Source organism: Pelobates fuscus, chromosome 2, assembly GCF_036172605.1.
Source record: "Pelobates fuscus isolate aPelFus1 chromosome 2, aPelFus1.pri, whole genome shotgun sequence".
Taxonomy (NCBI): Eukaryota; Metazoa; Chordata; class Amphibia; order Anura; family Pelobatidae; genus Pelobates; species Pelobates fuscus.
Genome location: NC_086318.1, coordinates 434,374,749 through 434,393,750, shown reverse-complemented (window position 1 = coordinate 434,393,750; position 19,002 = coordinate 434,374,749). Strand labels below are relative to the sequence as shown.

Below are 19,002 nucleotides of genomic sequence, written 5' to 3'. Positions count from 1 at the left end.
GTATCTATAATACATCTCTCTGTATCTATAATACATCTATCTGTACCTATAATACGTCTATCTGTGTCTATAATACGTCTATCTGTACCTATAATACGTCTATCTGTACCTATAATACGTCTATCTGTATCTATAATACGTCTATCTGTACCTATAATACATCTCTCTGTATCTATAATACATCTATCTGTACCTATAATACATCTCTCTGTATCTATAATACATCTATCTGTACCTATATAATACGTCTATCTGTACCTATAATACGTCTATCTGTACCTATAATACGTCTATCTGTACCTATAATACATCTATCTGTATCTATAATACGTCTATCTGTACCTATAATACGCATATCTGTATCTATAATACGTCTATCTGTGTTATGGTACTTTTTAAAAGTAAACCAAAATGTTTAAATGTCTATCTGTTCCTGTCCAAATCAATAAAATTGAATTGCGTATATACGCTGAAGTAATTAAGTCTGACACACAAGGTTCAGGTTAAAATAACTTCGAGAAAGTTTATTGGCAAGTGCAGAAAAAGCGGGCGCGCAGGCCCTTTTAAGAGGCATTTTGCGTCATCATTGATTATTAGAATATCAGCAAATAAACATCATCAATTGGATTAATTGTTAAGTGTCGGGGTTAGTGTCTTACCTATTGGTTCAAAAAATTAAGAGGTTAGTCCCGTGTCCACCCACCGGAGGTGGGATTGTTCTGGACACGGGTGGGGATAAGGGGGTCCTGAGCGTCATTTTACACGGTCAATGATATCAGGCCTCATGTCCAGGTGCAAGGTCTCTTATGAATAGAACATTTCATTACTACTGTGTTCTCGTGGCCTTCAAACTATACTATCTTACAAGTTTTAAGGAGTAGCCAGCACCTCCTGGTGCTTGTCCTTGCAGGAAATACAGTCTTTGTCTACTATACTAATTGGGTTGAGAAGTTCAGTCACGTAAGGTAGTTTTAAAATGAACAAGTTGTCAGGGTACCTGAGGTCTCTACCTTTGAGAAGGGTAGAGACTTAGTTGTTTATCCGTCTAGACACGCCATATCTCCCGTTCCTCGCGGTCCATCCAGTCATTCTAACGCTGGCCGCAAGGGATCCGCTTCCTTTTCTAACATGACGCTCGATACGTGACGTCTTGACGCTATCCCGAGCGACCTGCCACTCTATTGGCTTTATCCAATCAGCACCCAGCTGAGGCGTGTCTACTCTCCGGACTCTGGGTATTTAAGCTTGCTTCTCTCATCAGCTCATTGCCCTGTCGTGGTTCTAGCTTGTCTAGTCACTCAGTGCTCTTGTATTCTAGTTTTCTCTTTGGTTCTGACCCGGCTTGTTGTACTATTCTGCTTATCTCTGTTATCCCTCTGACCCGGCTTGTCTCTCGCTTACCTGTCTTCTCGTTCCCTCGACCTCGGCTTGTCTCTGACTATTCTCTGTTATTCTCTGTACGTTAGTCCGGCCATTCTAAGGCCCGGTATACGTACCTTTCTACTGTTTGTACTCTGCGTGTTGGATCCCTGTCCCGATCCTGACACAAGTTAAGTCATGAGGACAAAATGGAGGATTGAAGAAGTCAGGTTAGGAGGACAAAATGGAGGATTGAAGAAGTCAGGTTAGGAGGACAAAATGGAGGATCATCACAGTATAGAGTTAAAATGGAGTTAGTACAATAATTCAATACAAGTACAATAAAGATTTTTAATAATCCCACATCATCTGTACCTATAATACGTCTATCTGAACCCAGGGCCGCCATCAGGGCATGACAACCATAACAGTTGTCATGGGCCCGGCGGTCCTGGGGGGCCCCGAGCCCCACATACTGCTGCAGTAAGTAATGGCTGAGCTGGGGAGTTAAACAATCTCCCCAGCCAGCCTGCACTCAGCAAGGGGCCCGCATAGCCGTCCGCGGGCCCCTGCTGCTAAAAATATTCTCCCTCCGTGCAGGGCACACTGAGGGACAGCTAAGGGCCCTCCCAAAGACCCCACTAGGCTGCCCCTCAGTGTGCCTGTCTCCAAACACAGCCTCACTGAGCTGCCTGTAACACTGCTCAGGGCAGTTCCGTGGGGCTTGTTTTGCAGGAAGTGACATCACCAGTCACAGTGCAGAGTGAGCTATGCGGAGCTGCCCTGAGCAGACTTACAGGCAGCGTGTCAGCATTGTGAGGCTCCTTCAGAAGAGGACCACCAGAGAGGTAAGGTTTGGGAGGGTTTTGGGAGCCCCTACCCCCCCCCCCCCTGCTCCCACTGCATCCCCTATCCCCCCCTTTGCTCCTACTGCATCCCCTACCCCCCCCTTGCTCCCACTGCATCCCCTACCCCCCCTATCCACTGCATCCCCTACCCCCCCCTCCCACTGCATCCCCTACCCCCCCTGGCTCCCACTGCATCCCCTCCCCCCCCCCTATCCACTGCATCCCCTACCCCCCCTTGCTCCCACTGGATCCCCTGCTCCCTCTGCAGCCCCTACCCCCTGCTCACTCTGCAGCCCCTACCCCCCTGCTCCCACTGCATCCCCTGCTCCCTCTGCAGCCCCTACCCCCTGCTCCCATTGCAGCCCCTACCCCCTCTGCAGCCCCTGCACCCACTGCATCCCCTGCTCCCTCTGTAGCCACTACCCCCACTGCATCCCCTACCCCCCTCCCTGGCTCTCCACTGCATCCCCTACCCCCCTCCCTGGCTCTCCACTGCATCCCCTACCCCCCTGGCTCTCCACTGCATCCCCTACCCCCCCCCTTGCTCCCACTGGATCCCCTGCTCTCTCTGCATCCCCTACCCCCCTGGCTCCCACTGCATCCCCTACCCCCCCCTTGCTCCCATTGCATCCCCTACCCTCTCCCCCCCTTGCTCCCACTGGATCCCCTGCTCCCTCTGCAGCCCCTACCCCCCTGCTCCCTCTGCAGCCCCTACCCCCCTGCTCCCACTGCATCCCCTACCCCCCTGCTCCCACTGCACCCCCTGCTCCATCTGCAGCCCCTACCCCCTGCTCCCTCTGTAGCCCCTACCCCCACTGCATCCCCTACCCCCCCTGCTCCCACTGCATCCCCTACCCCCCCTGGCTCTCCACTGCATCCCCTACCCCCCCTTGCTCCCACTGGATCCTCTGCTCTCTCTGCAGCCCCTACCCCCTGCTCCCTCTGCAGCCCCTACCCCTTGCTCCCTCTGCAGCCCCTGCTCCCTCTGCAGCCCCTACCCCCTGCTCCCTCTGCAGCCCCTACCCCCTGCTCTCTCTGCAGCCCCTGCTCCCTCTGCAGCCCCTACCCCCCTGCTCCCACTGCATCCCCTACCCCCTGCTCCCACTGCATCCCCTACCCCCCTGCTCCCACTGCATCCCCTACCCCCCTGCTCCCACTGCATCCCCTGCTCCCTCTGCAGCCCCTACCCCCCTGCTCCCACTGCATCCCCTGCTCCCTCTGCAGCCCCTACCCCCTGCTCCCTTTGCAGCCCCTACCCCCTCAGCAGTCCCTGCTCCCACTGCATCCCCTGCTCCCTCTGCAGCCCCAACCCCCCTGCTCCCACTGCATCCCCTGCTCCCTCTGCTGCCCCAACCCCACTGCTCCCTCTGTAGCCCCCACCCCCCGCTCCCACTGCATCCCCTACGCCCCTGATCCCACTGCAGCCCATACCCTTGCAGCTCCTACCCACTGCAGCCCATACCCCCTACTGCCCCTACCTCCCACCTCCCTCTGCAGCTCCTAACCCCTGCGACCACTGCAGCCCATACCCCCTACAGCCCCTACCTCCCTGCTCCCTCTGCAGCCCCAACCTCCCTGCTCCCTCTGCAGCCCCTGCTCCCTCTGCAGCCCCTACCCCCTTCTCCCTCTGCAGCCCCTACCCCCTGCTCCCTCTGCAGCCCCTAGCCCATACCCCCTACAGCTCCTACCTCCCTGCTCCCTCTGCAACCCCTACCTCATTCAGCCCCTACCTCCCTGCTCCATCTGCAGCACCTACCCATGCTCCCACTGCAGCCCCTACCTCCCTGCTCCCTCTGCAGCCCCTACCTCCCTGCTCCCACTGAATTCCCTACCCCTCTGCTCCCACTGCAGCCCTTACCTGCTGCTCCCACTGCAGCTCCTGCCCTCTGCACTGTGCGCAATGGTAGGGTTTCGCTTTTGGTAGTGGCTAGTGGGCTACCCAACTGCTCCCACTGCAGCTCCTATTACCCTTTGCACCCACTACATCCTGTCCCTCCTCTGCACCCACTACAGCCTCTATTCCCCCCTGTACCCTCTGCAGCCCCTTCCACTCACACCCTTTACAGCCCCTTCCTTTCGGCACCCTCTGCAGTCCCTAACCCTTTGCACGCACAAAGATAAAGGAACACTATAGTTACCAGAACAACTACAGCTTAATTTATATTATACAGCTTAATGTAGTTGTTCTGGGGAGTATAGTCTACTACTGCAGGTTTTTTTCTGCAAAGACTGCCTTTTCAGAGAAAATGCAGTGTTTACATTTCTGCCTAGGAACACCTAGGCGCTTCCTGTGTCAGTGTTGCAAAATGTGCAGCACTGACATTCAACATCTCTGCATGTCGACGCTGAACGCTTGTCATAGAGAAGCACATATATATATGTGCACAGAGGACCCCCTACTACCTGTACGATGAAGAGGGGGCCCAGCAGCACACTCTGTCCTCCTTTCCAGCTGCTCTCTGTCTAACTTTCCTGCACCCTGCGGCCGCCAGAGCGTTGCCACGGGTTACTATGGCAACGCTCCGCACAGCACGCAGGCCTGTCTCGCGAGAGTTAGTCAGAGAGGAGCTGGAAAGGAAGACAGTGTGTGCTGCTGGGCCCCCTCTTCAATGAACCGCGGCTGGCTCCCTCCACCATGCCACTGGATCAACAGGAAATGTGATCTCCCCCCTCCCTGGCATGGTAAGAACCAGGGAGGGGGGAATAAAATTGAAATATACACAAATAAATATAAAAAATAATACTCCCCTCCCCCCTATTTTACACACACACTGAATCCTTACAAGCACACTCTGCACTAAACACACACACTACATTCACTATACACATTGTGCACTACACACACACTACATTCACTAAACACACTCTGCACTACATTCACTATACACTCTCTGCACTCACTACAAACACTACATTCACTAAACACACTCTGCACTACACACGCACTACATTCACAAAACACACTTTGTACTACACACACACTACATTCACTAAACACACTTTGCACTACACACACTATACACACGTTTCACTCACTACAAGCTCACTACAAACACACTACATTCACTATACACACTACATCCACTACAAAAACACACACTCTGCATTCACTATACACACACCTACATTCACTACACACACACTCTGCATCTAATGCATGCATACAAACATTACATACATTACACAAAACGTACAATCTGCATCCACTATACACACTGCATCCATGACACACATACTGCATCCACTATACACACTGTATCCATGACACACATACCGCATCCACTATACACACACACACTTCATCCTTGTGGCTGGACTCGGGGCTGGCCCCGGGGGCCCAGATCTTGAGCTGTGTCAGGGGCCCTAAAATTTCTGATGGCAGCCCTGTCTGAACCTATAATACGTCTATCTGTATCTATAATACATGTATCTGAACCTATAATACGTCTATCTGTACCTATAATACGTCTCTCTGTATCTATAATACGTCTATCTGTATCTATAATACGTCTATCTGAACCTATAATACGTCTATCTGTACCTATAATATGTCTATCTGTACCTATAATACGTCTATATGTACCTATAATATGCCTATCTGTACCTATAATACGTCTATCTGTATCTATAATACGTCTATCTGAACCTATAATACGTCTATCTGTACCTATAATACGTCTATCTGTATCTATAATACATGTATCTGAACCTATAATACGTCTATCTGTACCTATATAATGCGCATATCTGTATCTATAATACGTCTATCTGAACCTATAATACATCTATCTGAACCTATAATACATCTATCTGTACCTATAATGCGTCTATCTGTACCTATAATACGTCTATCTATCTGTACCTATAATACGTCTATCTGTACCTATAATACGTCTATCTGTACCTATAATATACCTATCTGTACCTATAACACATCTCTCTGTACCTATAATACATCTCTCTGTACCTATAATACATCTCTCTGTACCTATAATACGTCTATCTGTACCTATAATACGTCTATCTGTATCTATAATTAGTCTATCTGTACCTATAATACGTCTATCTGTACCTATAATACGTCTATCTGTACCTATAATACATGTATCTGTATCTATAATACATCTATCTGTACCTATATTACATCTCTCTGTATCTATAATACATCTATCTGTACCTATAATACGTCTATCTTTACCTATAATACGTGTATCTGTATCTATAATACATCTCTCTGTATCTATAATACATCTATCTGTACCTATAATACGTATATATTTATCTATAATACGTCTATCTGTGTCTATAATACGTCTATCTGTACCTATAATACGTCTAACTGTACCTATAATACGTCTATCTGTATCTATAATACGTCTATCTGTACCTATAATACGTCTATCTGTACCTATAATATGCCTATCTGTACCTATAATACGTCTATCTGTATCTATAATACATGTATCTGAACCTATAATATGTCTATCTGTACCTATAATACGTCTATCTATCTGTATCTATAATACGTCTATCTGTACCTATAATACATCTATCTGTTCCTATAATACGCATCTCTGTATCTATAATACGTCTATCTGTACCTATAATACGTCTATCTGAACCTATAATATGTCTATCTGTACCTATAATACGTCTATCTGTATCTATAATACATGTATCTGAACCTATAATACGTCTATCTGTACCTATATAATACGCATATCTGTATCTATAATACGTCTATCTGTATCTATAATACGTCTATCTGAACCTATAACACGTCTATCTGTACCTATAATATACCTATCTGTATCTATAATACGTCTATCTGTACCTATAACACATCTCTCTGTACCTATAATACATCTATCTGTACCTATAATACGTCTATCTGTATCTATAATACATCTCTCTGTATCTATAATACGTCTATCTGTACCTATAATACGTCTATCTGTACCTATAATACATCTCTCTGTATCTATAATACGTCTATCTGTATCTATAATACATCTATCTGTATCTATAATACGTCTATCTGTACCTATAACACATCTCTCTGTACCTATAATACATCTCTCTGTACCTATAATACATCTATCTGTACCTATAATACGTCTATCTGTATCTATAATACATCTCTCTGTATCTAGAATACGTCTATCTGTATCTATAATACGTCTATCTGTACCTATAATACGTCTATCTGTACCTATAATACGTCTATCTGTACCTATAATACATGTATCTGTATCTATAATACATCTCTCTGTATCTATAATACGTCTATCTGTATCTATAATACGTCTATCTGTACCTATAATACGTCTATCTGTACCTATATTACATCTCTCTGTATCTATAATACATCTATCTGTACCTATAATACGTCTATCTTTACCTATAATACGTGTATCTGTATCTATAATACATCTCTCTGTATCTATAATACGTCTATCTGTACCTATAATACGTCTATCTGTATCTATAATACGTCTATCTGTATCTATAATACGTCTATCTGTACCTATAATACGTCTATCTGTATCTATAATACGTCTATCTGTACCTATAATACGCATATCTGTATCTATAATACGTCTATCTGTACCTATAATACGTCTATCTGAACCTATAATACGTCTATCTGTACCTATAATATGTCTATCTGTACCTATAATACATCTCTCTGTATCTATAATACGTCTATCTGTATCTATAATACGCCTATCTGTATCTATAAAACATGTATCTGTACTTACCAACTAAAAACTTGGGAAACCTGTCAATGTGAAGAAGGTATTCCTTGCAATGCACAGACCTTCACTGATCATTACAAATTAGAAAATAAGATTCTGGGAAACATGATACCCCAATGGGCTTTTTATAACCGAAGTGGAACTGCTTAGCTCCCAGTATTCCATTGTACAAACAGGGAGAAGCTTAAAATGCAGAGTATCAGCTATAATTATAGAGCTGGTATGGGATCGCAGAGATTTGAAGTTAACAATAAAATAAGGTTTTCAATAATACTCGATATGTACTGGATCCTGGGATGTAGTTTCTTCATGCTGAGATAACCAAAGTTGTTCTACATTGTGTGATCCCAATTACTTGGCCCATACCCCATAAACAAATCCTGTCGCGAGATCGTACCAGATCCAACCAGCCCCATATAGATAAGTACCCAAATGATTGCTTTTGTTTTTTTCAGTGCTGTTCAAGAATGTAATAATTTACTGAGTCTGCGTGCTTTCTTTGTAGGAACGCCTGCCCCTGCGTTGTAAATCCAAAAGAAGGTTCACCCGAGTTAAATGAAATAAAGAAATTTAACAAAGACTTGCAGGTAAAAAGGTGTAACCAGAGTTATAGCAATCTTAACTTGTGATTCCGTATAATGTGTTTAAAGTGTCTTAATTTCATTGATAATTTCAGTACCGCGCTACGGAATCTGATGGCGCTATATAAATAATTAAATAATACTAAATAATAATAATGCCCACTGAAAAACGAAATAAGTAAAAGTTTAGCTATAACAATGTATTATAAGTAGGAAAACTAAATCTTACATAATATAATTCTTTTAAAAAATCTCTCTTTTTATTTAATATTTGCAAGTACACATTTTCATAAGGCTCTCAATAAAGTGTTGGATGGGTGTGTGTGTGTTCTGTGTGATGCATAGGACACTTTAAAGGGAACATAATCAGTGTATCAGTTGTGTTGCTGTGAGTCTCTGGATACAGTCCCACGGTTCTTTGTGTAGATGTTTGGAAGCAGTATGACAAACGTCAAAGCCTTCACGGTACTCTGAGACTGTCCATCTCCCCAGCCAGGATTGCAATGAAGTCCTATCAATGTCAATGTTATCTAACCTGATCTGCAGTGATTGGTTGATAGTGCTGAGCTACCTAACCACCATACTGCTTACAGAGCCCCTTAACCCCTTAATGACCAAACTTCTGGAATAAAAGGGAATCATGACATCACACATGTCATGTGTCCTTAAGGGGTTAAAATAAAGTATCAAGTGTATAATATGGGATGAGATCGAAACACACCTGGCAAAACGGGACAAATCTGTGGTAGTTTTAGGGTTAATATGGTTTTCATGCTTAGAGCAAAAGTGGCATATCTTAATATTGTTTAATCTCCTTTTCATTTGTTTTGTTGAATGAAGGGTATAGTAGAATATTGAAAGGGGCTCTGTCCCTTCCCAAGGTTTTTTATATTATGTTTACTTATCCCTATATTCAATAATTATCTATTTTGAGAGGTGTGAAAAAAAAAAGGAAATATAGAAACCCACCCCTCTTTATTCTACAACTGGGAGCCTCCATCTTAGCTCCCTGTCAGTCATTGTTATAAGCTCCGCCCTTTATACCTGGCAGTCAGTATAGAGAGAGCCACCTCCATCTTAGCTCCCTGTCAATCATTGTTATAAGTTCCGCCCTTTGCATCTGTCAGTCAGTACAGAGAGAGCTGCCTCCATCTTAGCTCCCTGTCAATCATTGTTATAAGCTCCGCCCTTTACACCTGGCAGTCAGTATAGAGAGAGCTGCCTCCATCTTAGCTCCCTGTCAATCATTGTTATAAGCTCTGCCCTTTACACCTGGCAGTTAGTATAGAGAGAGCCGCCTCATCTTAGCTCCCTGTCAATCATTGTTATAGGCTCCGCCCTGTACACCTGGCAGTCAGTATAGAGAGAGCCACCTCCATCTTAGCTCCCTGTCAATCATTGTTATAAGCTCCGCCCTTTATACCTGGCAGTCAGTATAGAGAGAGCCACCTCCATCTTAGCTCCCTGTCAGTCATTGTTATAAGTTCCGCCCTTTGCATCTGTCAGTCAGTACAGAGAGAGCCGCCTCATCTTAGCTCCCTGTCAATCATTGTTATAGGCTCCGCCCTGTACACCTGGCAGTCAGTATAGAGAGAGCCACCTCCATCTTAGCTCCCTGTCAATCATTGTTATAAGCTCCGCCCTTTACACCTGGCAGTCCGTATAGAGAGAGTCACCTCCATCTTAGCTCCTTGTCAATCATTGTTATAAGCTCCGCCCTTTACACCTGGCAGTCAGCATAGAGAGAGCCACCTCCATCTTAGCTCCCTGTCAATCATTGTTATAAGCTCTGCCCTTTACACCTGGCAGTTAGTATAGAGAGAGCCGCCTCATCTTAGCTCCCTGTCAATCATTGTTATAGGCTCCGCCCTGTACACCTGGCAGTCAGTATAGAGAGAGCCACCTCCATCTTAGCTCCCTGTCAATCATTGTTATAAGCTCCGCCCTTTATACCTGGCAGTCAGTATAGAGAGAGCCACCTCCATCTTAGCTCCCTGTCAGTCATTGTTATAAGTTCCGCCCTTTGCATCTGTCAGTCAGTACAGAGAGAGCCACCTCCATCTTAGCTCCCTGTCAATCATTGTTATAAGCTCCGCCCTTTATACCTGGCAGTCAGTATAGAGAGCCACCTCCATCTTAGCTCCATGTCAATCATTGTTATAAGCTCCGCCCTTTACACCTGGCAGTCAGTATAGAGAGAGCCGCCTCCATCTTAGCTCCCTGTCAATCATTGTTATAAGCTCCGCCCTTTATACCTGGCAGTCAGTATAGAGAGAGCCACCTCCATCTTAGCTCCCTGTCAGTCATTGTTATAAGCTCCGCCCTTTATACCTGGCAGTCAGTATAGAGAGAGCCACCTCCATCTTAGCTCCCTGTCAATCATTGTTATAAGCTTCGCCCTTTACACCTGGCAGTCAGTATAGAGAGAGATACCTCCATCTTAGCTCCCTGTCAGTCATTTTTATAAGCTCTGCCCTTTGCACCTGGCAGTCAGTATAGAGAGAGCCACCTCCATCTTAGCTCCCTGTCAATCATTGTTATAAGCTCCGCCCTGTACACCTGGCAGTCAGTATAGAGAGAGCCACCTCCATCTTAGCTCCCTGTCAATCATTGTTATAAGCTCCACCCTTTACACCTGGCAGTCAGTATAGAGAGAGCCACTTCCATCTTAGCTCCCTGTCAATCATTGTTATAAGCTCCGCCCTTTACACCTGGCCGTCAGTATAGAGAGAGCCACCTCCATCTTAGGTCCCTGTCAATCATTGTTATAGGCTCCGCCCTTTACACCTATCAGTCAGTATAGAGAGAGAGCATACAGGGAAGAGGAGACCAGAAACCATGTTTCTGTCTTTTGCGATGTCTGTCCTGTGCTTTGCCTTGTCTGAACTGGATTGTGATGTCATTTGCTGGAATAATTTACATTTGAAATAAAAATGAAGCCTCTAATGAGTGTAAACAATACAGGATTCTTGATACATGTAATGAGAGTGACCTTGTGTCTGTCTGCAAAAGATAATTCACAATAAAATGCCATTGGTCTGAATTTCCCCATAAAAGCCATCATTCTGGACCCAGTATTTACGTTGATTTTCGTTATTGTCCCTTCCAGGAACAGGTAGCTGCCTTGGCTCAGAAGTTCCAGGATCGCGAAGATTTTGCAGTTGTGGCCCAACCATTCTTAAGAAACACAGTGGTACCAGTGGACAGTGTAAGTTTCTCCCAAATCTCTGCTGATCACATGGAGTTTTACGAAGTCACCATTTCTCCGTTTAGTGTGAAAACATTTCTACAAAGAGGATCCGGTTATTTCACTAAAGTGATAACTTAAAGTGAATTCAAAGTGCATTTCAAAGGTCAGGGAACCTGCACTGAAAGCATGGCTGACTTACAGAATGCTTCCACTTCGGGAATTTTAACCTTAAATTTGAAATTCAAAAATAAATCTAGTAAACAAAATTATTGTTTACTAGATATACCCATAATGAAAACTTGCATGCATTTAATTACACATTTTTAAATCATTGGTATTTCTAAAACAGCTTGCGATACCTGCAGTTCTTTTGTCTGCAACCTCTACAAGTCCTCCCCTTCTCACCCCTCCCAGACTTTATGTGACTGTTTAATCACAGACTACCAGGAAGTGACTGGATCTGTTGTGTGATTGACAGCCAAGGGGGTGTAACAAGGTTAATTTATAAAACTGACAATTTCTATTGAAATCTGCACTTTCTGTAAAATGGAAAAAGGGGACACACTCTTCACACATAAAACTTTTCTAGGGTGTCCCTTTAAGGAATCAAGTACCCTCACCCCTATAACACCCTCAATAAATTATCCATCTTTATAATGAGTTGTATATGTTTTTGACAAGAGTTATTCTTTATTGAGGCTTCAGAGGTGTATAAAGGAGTACATCAGAACTGTAGGGACATACAGAGGATATTGATTTCAGATTTAATTATTTGTTTTTTTTTCCTCCGTAGACTGGAGAGTCAGATGCTAGTTACTTTTCTGCAGACTGCTTCCATTTCCATGAACGCGGCCACGCTGAGTCGGCTATAGCTCTCTGGAATAACATGGTACGTTATGGTAAAATAAGCCTCTTTCTAAGAGAACTGGAGATTGAAAGAGTAGATTGGATTAGCTGACCTTAACAAACGAATAGATCTGGTATAGATCTGTTTGAGCAAATTGTGTCTATCAAACCATTCTGTTGAAACCATAGTACAATGAGCGTGGAATATACCATGGAAATTCAGGTCTAATCATACCTACTAATTACGTTTGGTCATGTTCATACAATGTGTGCACTGGCAATCATCCAAAATCTGCAGAAATGTCAGAGTAAAATCTGAAAACGATAGCCTGGAGAAAACTATAACTTTCTTACATCATTAGAAAATGACATCAGAGCGATATGAGTGGTAAGAGCTGGTTTGGGAAAAAAGAGGAATAAGTTATAAAGTATAAATGAACATGTTTACTTTCTGTGTAATGTGAAGGTGGGGTTAAGTTTGGCACTGTGTATTATAGGGTCCGTGCCTCCCACATTTTATAATCTTGATCTGTTCATTTCTCCATGCGAATAGCATACTGTATTTTATTAAAGACATGTTGAATGGTGGGAACCTGGCCCCTCTTCTAATGTCTTGCCTACTGGTAACTCATACAAAGGAATGAGTTGACTAAGGCCAAAATATGCTTCAGGAAGCTCTAAAGGTTGAAAAAACTTTATGCCACAATAGACACATTTAGCTGTCCTCTCACCGAGTATAAAAACGCTCTGTTTTACAGGGTCAAGGTGCCATTTTGCCACTGGCTTTAAGCCATTTTCTTGCATTATGGTACAGTCTATTAATTAGGATCACCTTAAATATTCTGCCGCTCATTTGGAGAGAAGTTTCTGCCTAACAGAACCTCCCAAATGGCTGGAAGGATGAAGCTCTAATATTTTATTTCTTAAGAATCAGGTCATACGGAATTAAAATAAAGCCATTACAGTCAGGATGATCTATAAAAACTCCTTCAAAAGCAGTCATCGTTGGTGTAGTGTGTTTTCAGTAGATCTGTTATACTATATATTATATACTATCATTTATAATATCGCTACTGCATTTTCATGCGTGTTGTAATCCAAGACAGTTTTTCAAAACCTCAAAAAAAAACAGTGACTTTGTGCTTTAAACATTTCTTATAGCAGAACTTTTTCAGGAAAAGCAAAAAGTTTTAAACTTGATAAAGGGCTGGTATAGGAACTGAAACATCATTGCGTTGCTGATACATAAGTATGACATGTATGATGTATGTGTGTGTGTGACAAAACAGCAAAAACGTATTCTAATCCAATAACATTTCTTTAATTTTTATCTTCAGTTGGAGCCTGTTGGACAGAAACAAAACTTTAACAATTTTACTCATGACCGCTCAAAACTGAAATGCCCAAAAGATGTAAGTAGTTGGACCCTGGACTTTAAAACTAACGCTCTATGGTTTGCAAGAACTTGTTGGTCAGAGCTGTGAAATGGCGCCACCTGGCTGTGTTTTTTGGCAGGCTAGAAGAGGAACACTGTAGACTCTATAACCATTTCATCTCATTGAATTATTGGAATAATTGGTTATAGTGCTGGAGTCCCCAAACTGGCCACGGCAGAGATCACACACTTCCTTCTTGTTATACCAATTCATAACAGCAATGGGAACTGTAATAGTCTAAGACCAGTCAGCTGACACTCTCAGCCAATCACTGCCATCCAAGGCCGGTGCAAGGATTTTTGGCTACAAAGGCGAAGATGCATTTTGCCACCCCATTCCCCTCTCTCCCAAAAATGCATCTTCACCGGTGTCTCATAAACCCCCTTTTGAATTTCCCCTTTAGTGTATTGTATCCCCAGTTTAGTCTGCCTTACACTCCCTTGTAGGTCTCATACAACCCTCTTCTTTCCCACAGCCCCTTTCTGTGTGTCTCTCCCCTCAGCCTGTTTTGTCGCCATCCACCAGGGCCCTTTGTGTGTCTTTTTCCTCCAAAGCTTTATAGACATAGATATATAGCAATACACACAACCATTCAGGCACACATTCACAGAGATATGCAGGCACACAATCAAACAGTCATAAAAACACAGACAGACATACAGATACACAAAGACACTGTCATATAGAGAAATACAGACACAGTTATACAGATATATACAGACATAGACGCAGTCATACAGAGACATAAAGATGCAGGCATACAGAGACATACAGAACAAGGCATACAGAGACATATGGACAAAGTCATACAGAGACATACAGGCATGCAGAGACATGCATACACAGACATATAGTCACACAGAGATATACAGAACAAGGCATACAGAGACATACAGAACAAGGCATACAGGTAGTGGGTTGTAGTAGGGGGCTAGGGGCTGTAGTGGGGGACAGCAGGGACTGTAGTAGGGTCTAGGGGCTGTAGTAGTGAATTAGGGGCTGAAGTAGGTTGATAGTAGTAAGGGGCTGGGTGTTGGGGAAAAGAGGCTGTAGTGGAAGGGGTGTGTAGTAGTGGAGTTAGGGGCTGTAAAGGGGGGACGGAGCAGTATGGTGGGGGCAGGGGCTGTAAAAGGGGGGACAGCATAATGGAGGCAGGGGCTGTACAAGGGCAGTATAATGGAGGCAGGGGCTGCAGCGGGGGCAGGGGCAGAATGGGGGGACAAGGGCAGTATAATGGAGGCAGGGGCTGTAGAGGGGGGAAAGAGGCAGTATAATGGAGGCAGGGGCTGTAGGGGGGGCAGGATGGGGGGACAAGGGCAGTATAATGGAGGAGGAGGCTGTAGAGGCAGGCAGGGGCTATTGGGGGGCAGGGGCTGTAGAGGGGGGACAGGGACTCTAGAGGGTGAAGGGGCTGTAGAGGGGGAGGGGAGGGGTGACAGTATTATGGAGGCAGGGGCTCTAGAAGGTGGGACAGGGGCAGTATGGGGGCAGGGGCAGTTTAATGGAGGCAGGGGCTGTAGAGAGGGGACAGGGGCTGTAAAAGAGGGTAGGGGATCCACTGAAGACCATTGGGGAGTCTGGGAGCAATGGAAGTCACGCCCCCTTATCTGACATCATCAGAGAGGGCCGGATGACTTCACTGCCCAGCGAGAGTAGGGTGAGTTCAAAAATCTGAGTCCCCAGCCAGAGGCAGGGCCACAGCCAGAGGCAGGGGGTTTGGATTTTTGCGCACCCCTCCTCTGGAGCCCTAAGGCCTTATGGACGCACCGGTCCTGCTGCCATCCATGGATGCTCAGATTAATTAATGAAATTAATGTACCCATGCAGTATAAAATAATGAAAGAAAGTTTTTATTTTTTTAACATAATTGTAATTCGTATACAAGTTACATATATAAAGTTCTCAATATAAACATCACGGCTTAAAATTTCAAATCTGGCTACTAGCAAGGCCTTAAAAATATACTCAAGCCAATGGCTAGTAGTGATGAATTTTGAGCCCTGATTTAAGTATATTGTAACCTGAGAGATCAGCAATAAACGAGGGCTAAAGAATGGACTGAATTGTGATTAGATCTTTGTACATTTATTGTGCAGTTTTGAGTGTTCATAGTTTTGTTTTGTTTTTTTTGCTTCTGAGTTTCGGTAAATAGAGTAATATTCTTCTACATGGTTTTAATAAAAATTAGACTTTACATTAGCAAGTTTCAGAAAACCCTTCAATCAATTTCTTGTTAAAGCAACTGTTCATCAGTCTTACAAGAACTGATATAATGCAATTTATTAGCATAATTTCTTATATCCATAACGACATTTCATATTCTCTATTTCAGGAACATCATTACCTCTACACTCTTAAGAACAGCGGTCTCCCTGAAAATGTGATCCCCGAACCTGAGCTCCCCAAAGAAGAAAGCAATGACCAAGTGCCATACTGGTCGGTGATAGTCGCTTCGATCGGTGGGGTGGCTCTGGGATGCGCTGTTGTTGGTATCGCAATGCATGTATCAGCTAAGAAAAGAAAACGCAAACAATCCACTTTCTAATCTTGGAATTCTACCTATACATCATCCATACAAGAATTAACAAGGGACAGCTTTATCCCTTGCCTAATAATCTTCCTTCCTGACTAATTACCTTACAAACTCCACTGTAAACTGGACGACCCGGAGGCTCTCCAGTAAATGACTTAAGCCCAAGATACATTAAGCCCAAGATACCTTGGCTCCGAACTGGATAGCCATTACTGGCTACAGTTGAAGAGAAGACATTGTTGCATCTTTCAGGAATAATATCAGGATCTTCTGAAAATGCTATAGTAACCACAATCTAATTCTGTCTAAAGTTACATAATTTCTCAAAAATAAACTACTATTTCTTCTGTTCCCTCTCTAGATTTCAGCTACCTTTTCAGTAGGGTTTCAGTACAGAATATCTCCATACATTTATCCTCTGTTTCCCACAAATACAGGTTTCTCTCTTCTGAATGATATGCTGCTATGAATTGTAAATAAAAATCAATGGCATTAAAAAAGAAGAACATGAAACTGACAAATCAGAAACAAAAAGATTTATCAATTAAAGGACCACTATAGTGCCAGGAAAACATACCCTCAGGGACCCCCTCCCGCCGGGCTCTGGGGAGAGGAAAGGGGATAAAACGTACCTTTCTCCAGCGCCGGGCGGGGAGCTCTCCTCCTCTGATCCTCCTCCTCTCCTCCCATTTGGCTGAATGCGCACGTGCGGCAAGTTTCTCTGAAACTGCTATGTTTATAAAAAAATGGGTTAACCCTAGAAGGACCTGACACCCAGACCACTTGATTAAGCTGAAGTGGTCTGGGTGCCTATAGTGGTCCTTTAACGATTTATTTAATATTACCAGTAACCTTGAATTTCCAAAGCCATGAAACATTGTCACCCCCTTCTCTAGCACTGAACACAAGAAATAAAAATGTTTTCGTAACAATAAAAATATTGGAATTGTATAAATCCTGAAAAATCTAAAGTAAATTATAAAACTTCAGTTGGTAAATGAGGTGCCGAGAGGGATCAGTCTGTCTTTGAAATTGGAATCAGAGAAAAATGATTTTTGTAGAATTAGATTTCAAACAATCTTCTGGATGTTCATGTGCAAAATACAGCTCACGGGAAAAACCTGAAGAGCAAAAGTGTAATATGAAATGGGTTAAAAAAAAACACCTCTATATTAAATTGTAAAAGAACTGTTTTAAAACAAATTATGTAAATGTAAAATCCTTTGTAAATCATAATTTCTGAAATAAAGACCATTAACGAAAATAATTGTGTTACTGTTATATATCTGGTAAAAAAAAACTGCAAGCGATATATGAAGATAGCTCAGTAATCGCATGATGCAGAGTGAGATCAATAGCTGCATACATTGATATCGATCCCTACAGAAAGGTGAATACATGGTTTGATAAATACTGAGTGAATTCTGCAGAGGGGTTAAGAAAAACAATCAAAACCACCAGAAAATTACTCGTTCTGCATTCTTAACACAAATTGCTGAAATATCATGTTCACCCACTAGGGGGCCTCATGGAACAATAAAGTAAATGGAGGAACGATGGATTACATTCTGGATTCTTGGACCATTGAAAGTCTAGGCCAGGGTTTGGGAAAACAATAGAACCCCCGATGTTGTAGAACTGCAAGTACCATGATGCTTTGCTATTCTAAAGACTTGCTCCTGGCAGACTCCAGGTAAGAAGACAAGCCATTAAAAAAAAACGGTTTCACTAGTTACAGTGGGGCGGCGCCAGGCACTACAAGTACCATAACCACTACAGAACAACATAGTGGTTTTGGTGCTTGGAGTTCCTTGAAAACCGATAGTAAACTTTGCATTGTATTACATCTTTTTTTATTTGAATATTATTGAAAGATGCAAAACTGTTCTAATAGAAGATAAAGAGCATTTTATGGGCAATAATTAGCATTATTATTATTTTATTATTTATATAGCGCCATCACATTCCATAGCGCTGTACAATATTATGAGAACCATTTAATGTCAGACGTAGCTGAATATCATTACACATAGGTTAACGCAATCATGGTTTAGGATGCCGTAGGGCTGCGTGCTCACGGGTGCAAGATAAATCCCATGAAATTATTACTTTGAAAACAAAGCGATATTAATTATACGAGTTCCTGGCCTGGATAACGATACCTACTATCAGAGGGAGCATGTGAAACAGCCGGCATTATGGGAGATTGCCAGATAACATTAATCCCATCTGTTTATTTATTTATTCCCGGTTTCTTCAAGGGCATTGAGGAACCATGTTCAAAACAAAAATACTCCAACAGTCCAACAAAATGATAAACTTTCTCATCTGAAATTGCGTTGATATGCTGAATGGGTACATAGGCACGCTGAGTTAAAAAGGCTGCTACCTGAAACTATACTTTAATAAGTCAGATTAAAACAATATTGCAGATAGATTGTCATTAATTT

General features: G+C 43.3%; 1 protein-coding gene across 1 annotated transcript in view; it reads left to right on the top strand.

The window, feature by feature from the left end:
• Window positions 1-17,174, top strand: part of PLB1 (phospholipase B1) — a 157,296-nt gene extending 140,122 nt beyond the window's left edge. The window contains exons 53-57 of the mRNA XM_063441548.1: window positions 8,472-8,553; window positions 11,657-11,755; window positions 12,531-12,626; window positions 13,921-13,995; window positions 16,352-17,174. Coding sequence (XP_063297618.1) covers window positions 8,472-8,553; window positions 11,657-11,755; window positions 12,531-12,626; window positions 13,921-13,995; window positions 16,352-16,564 — 565 coding nt within the window. The 3' untranslated portion in view covers window positions 16,565-17,174. The remainder of the gene's footprint in view (window positions 1-8,471; window positions 8,554-11,656; window positions 11,756-12,530; window positions 12,627-13,920; window positions 13,996-16,351) is intronic.
• Window positions 17,175-19,002: the final 1,828 nt, after the last annotated feature.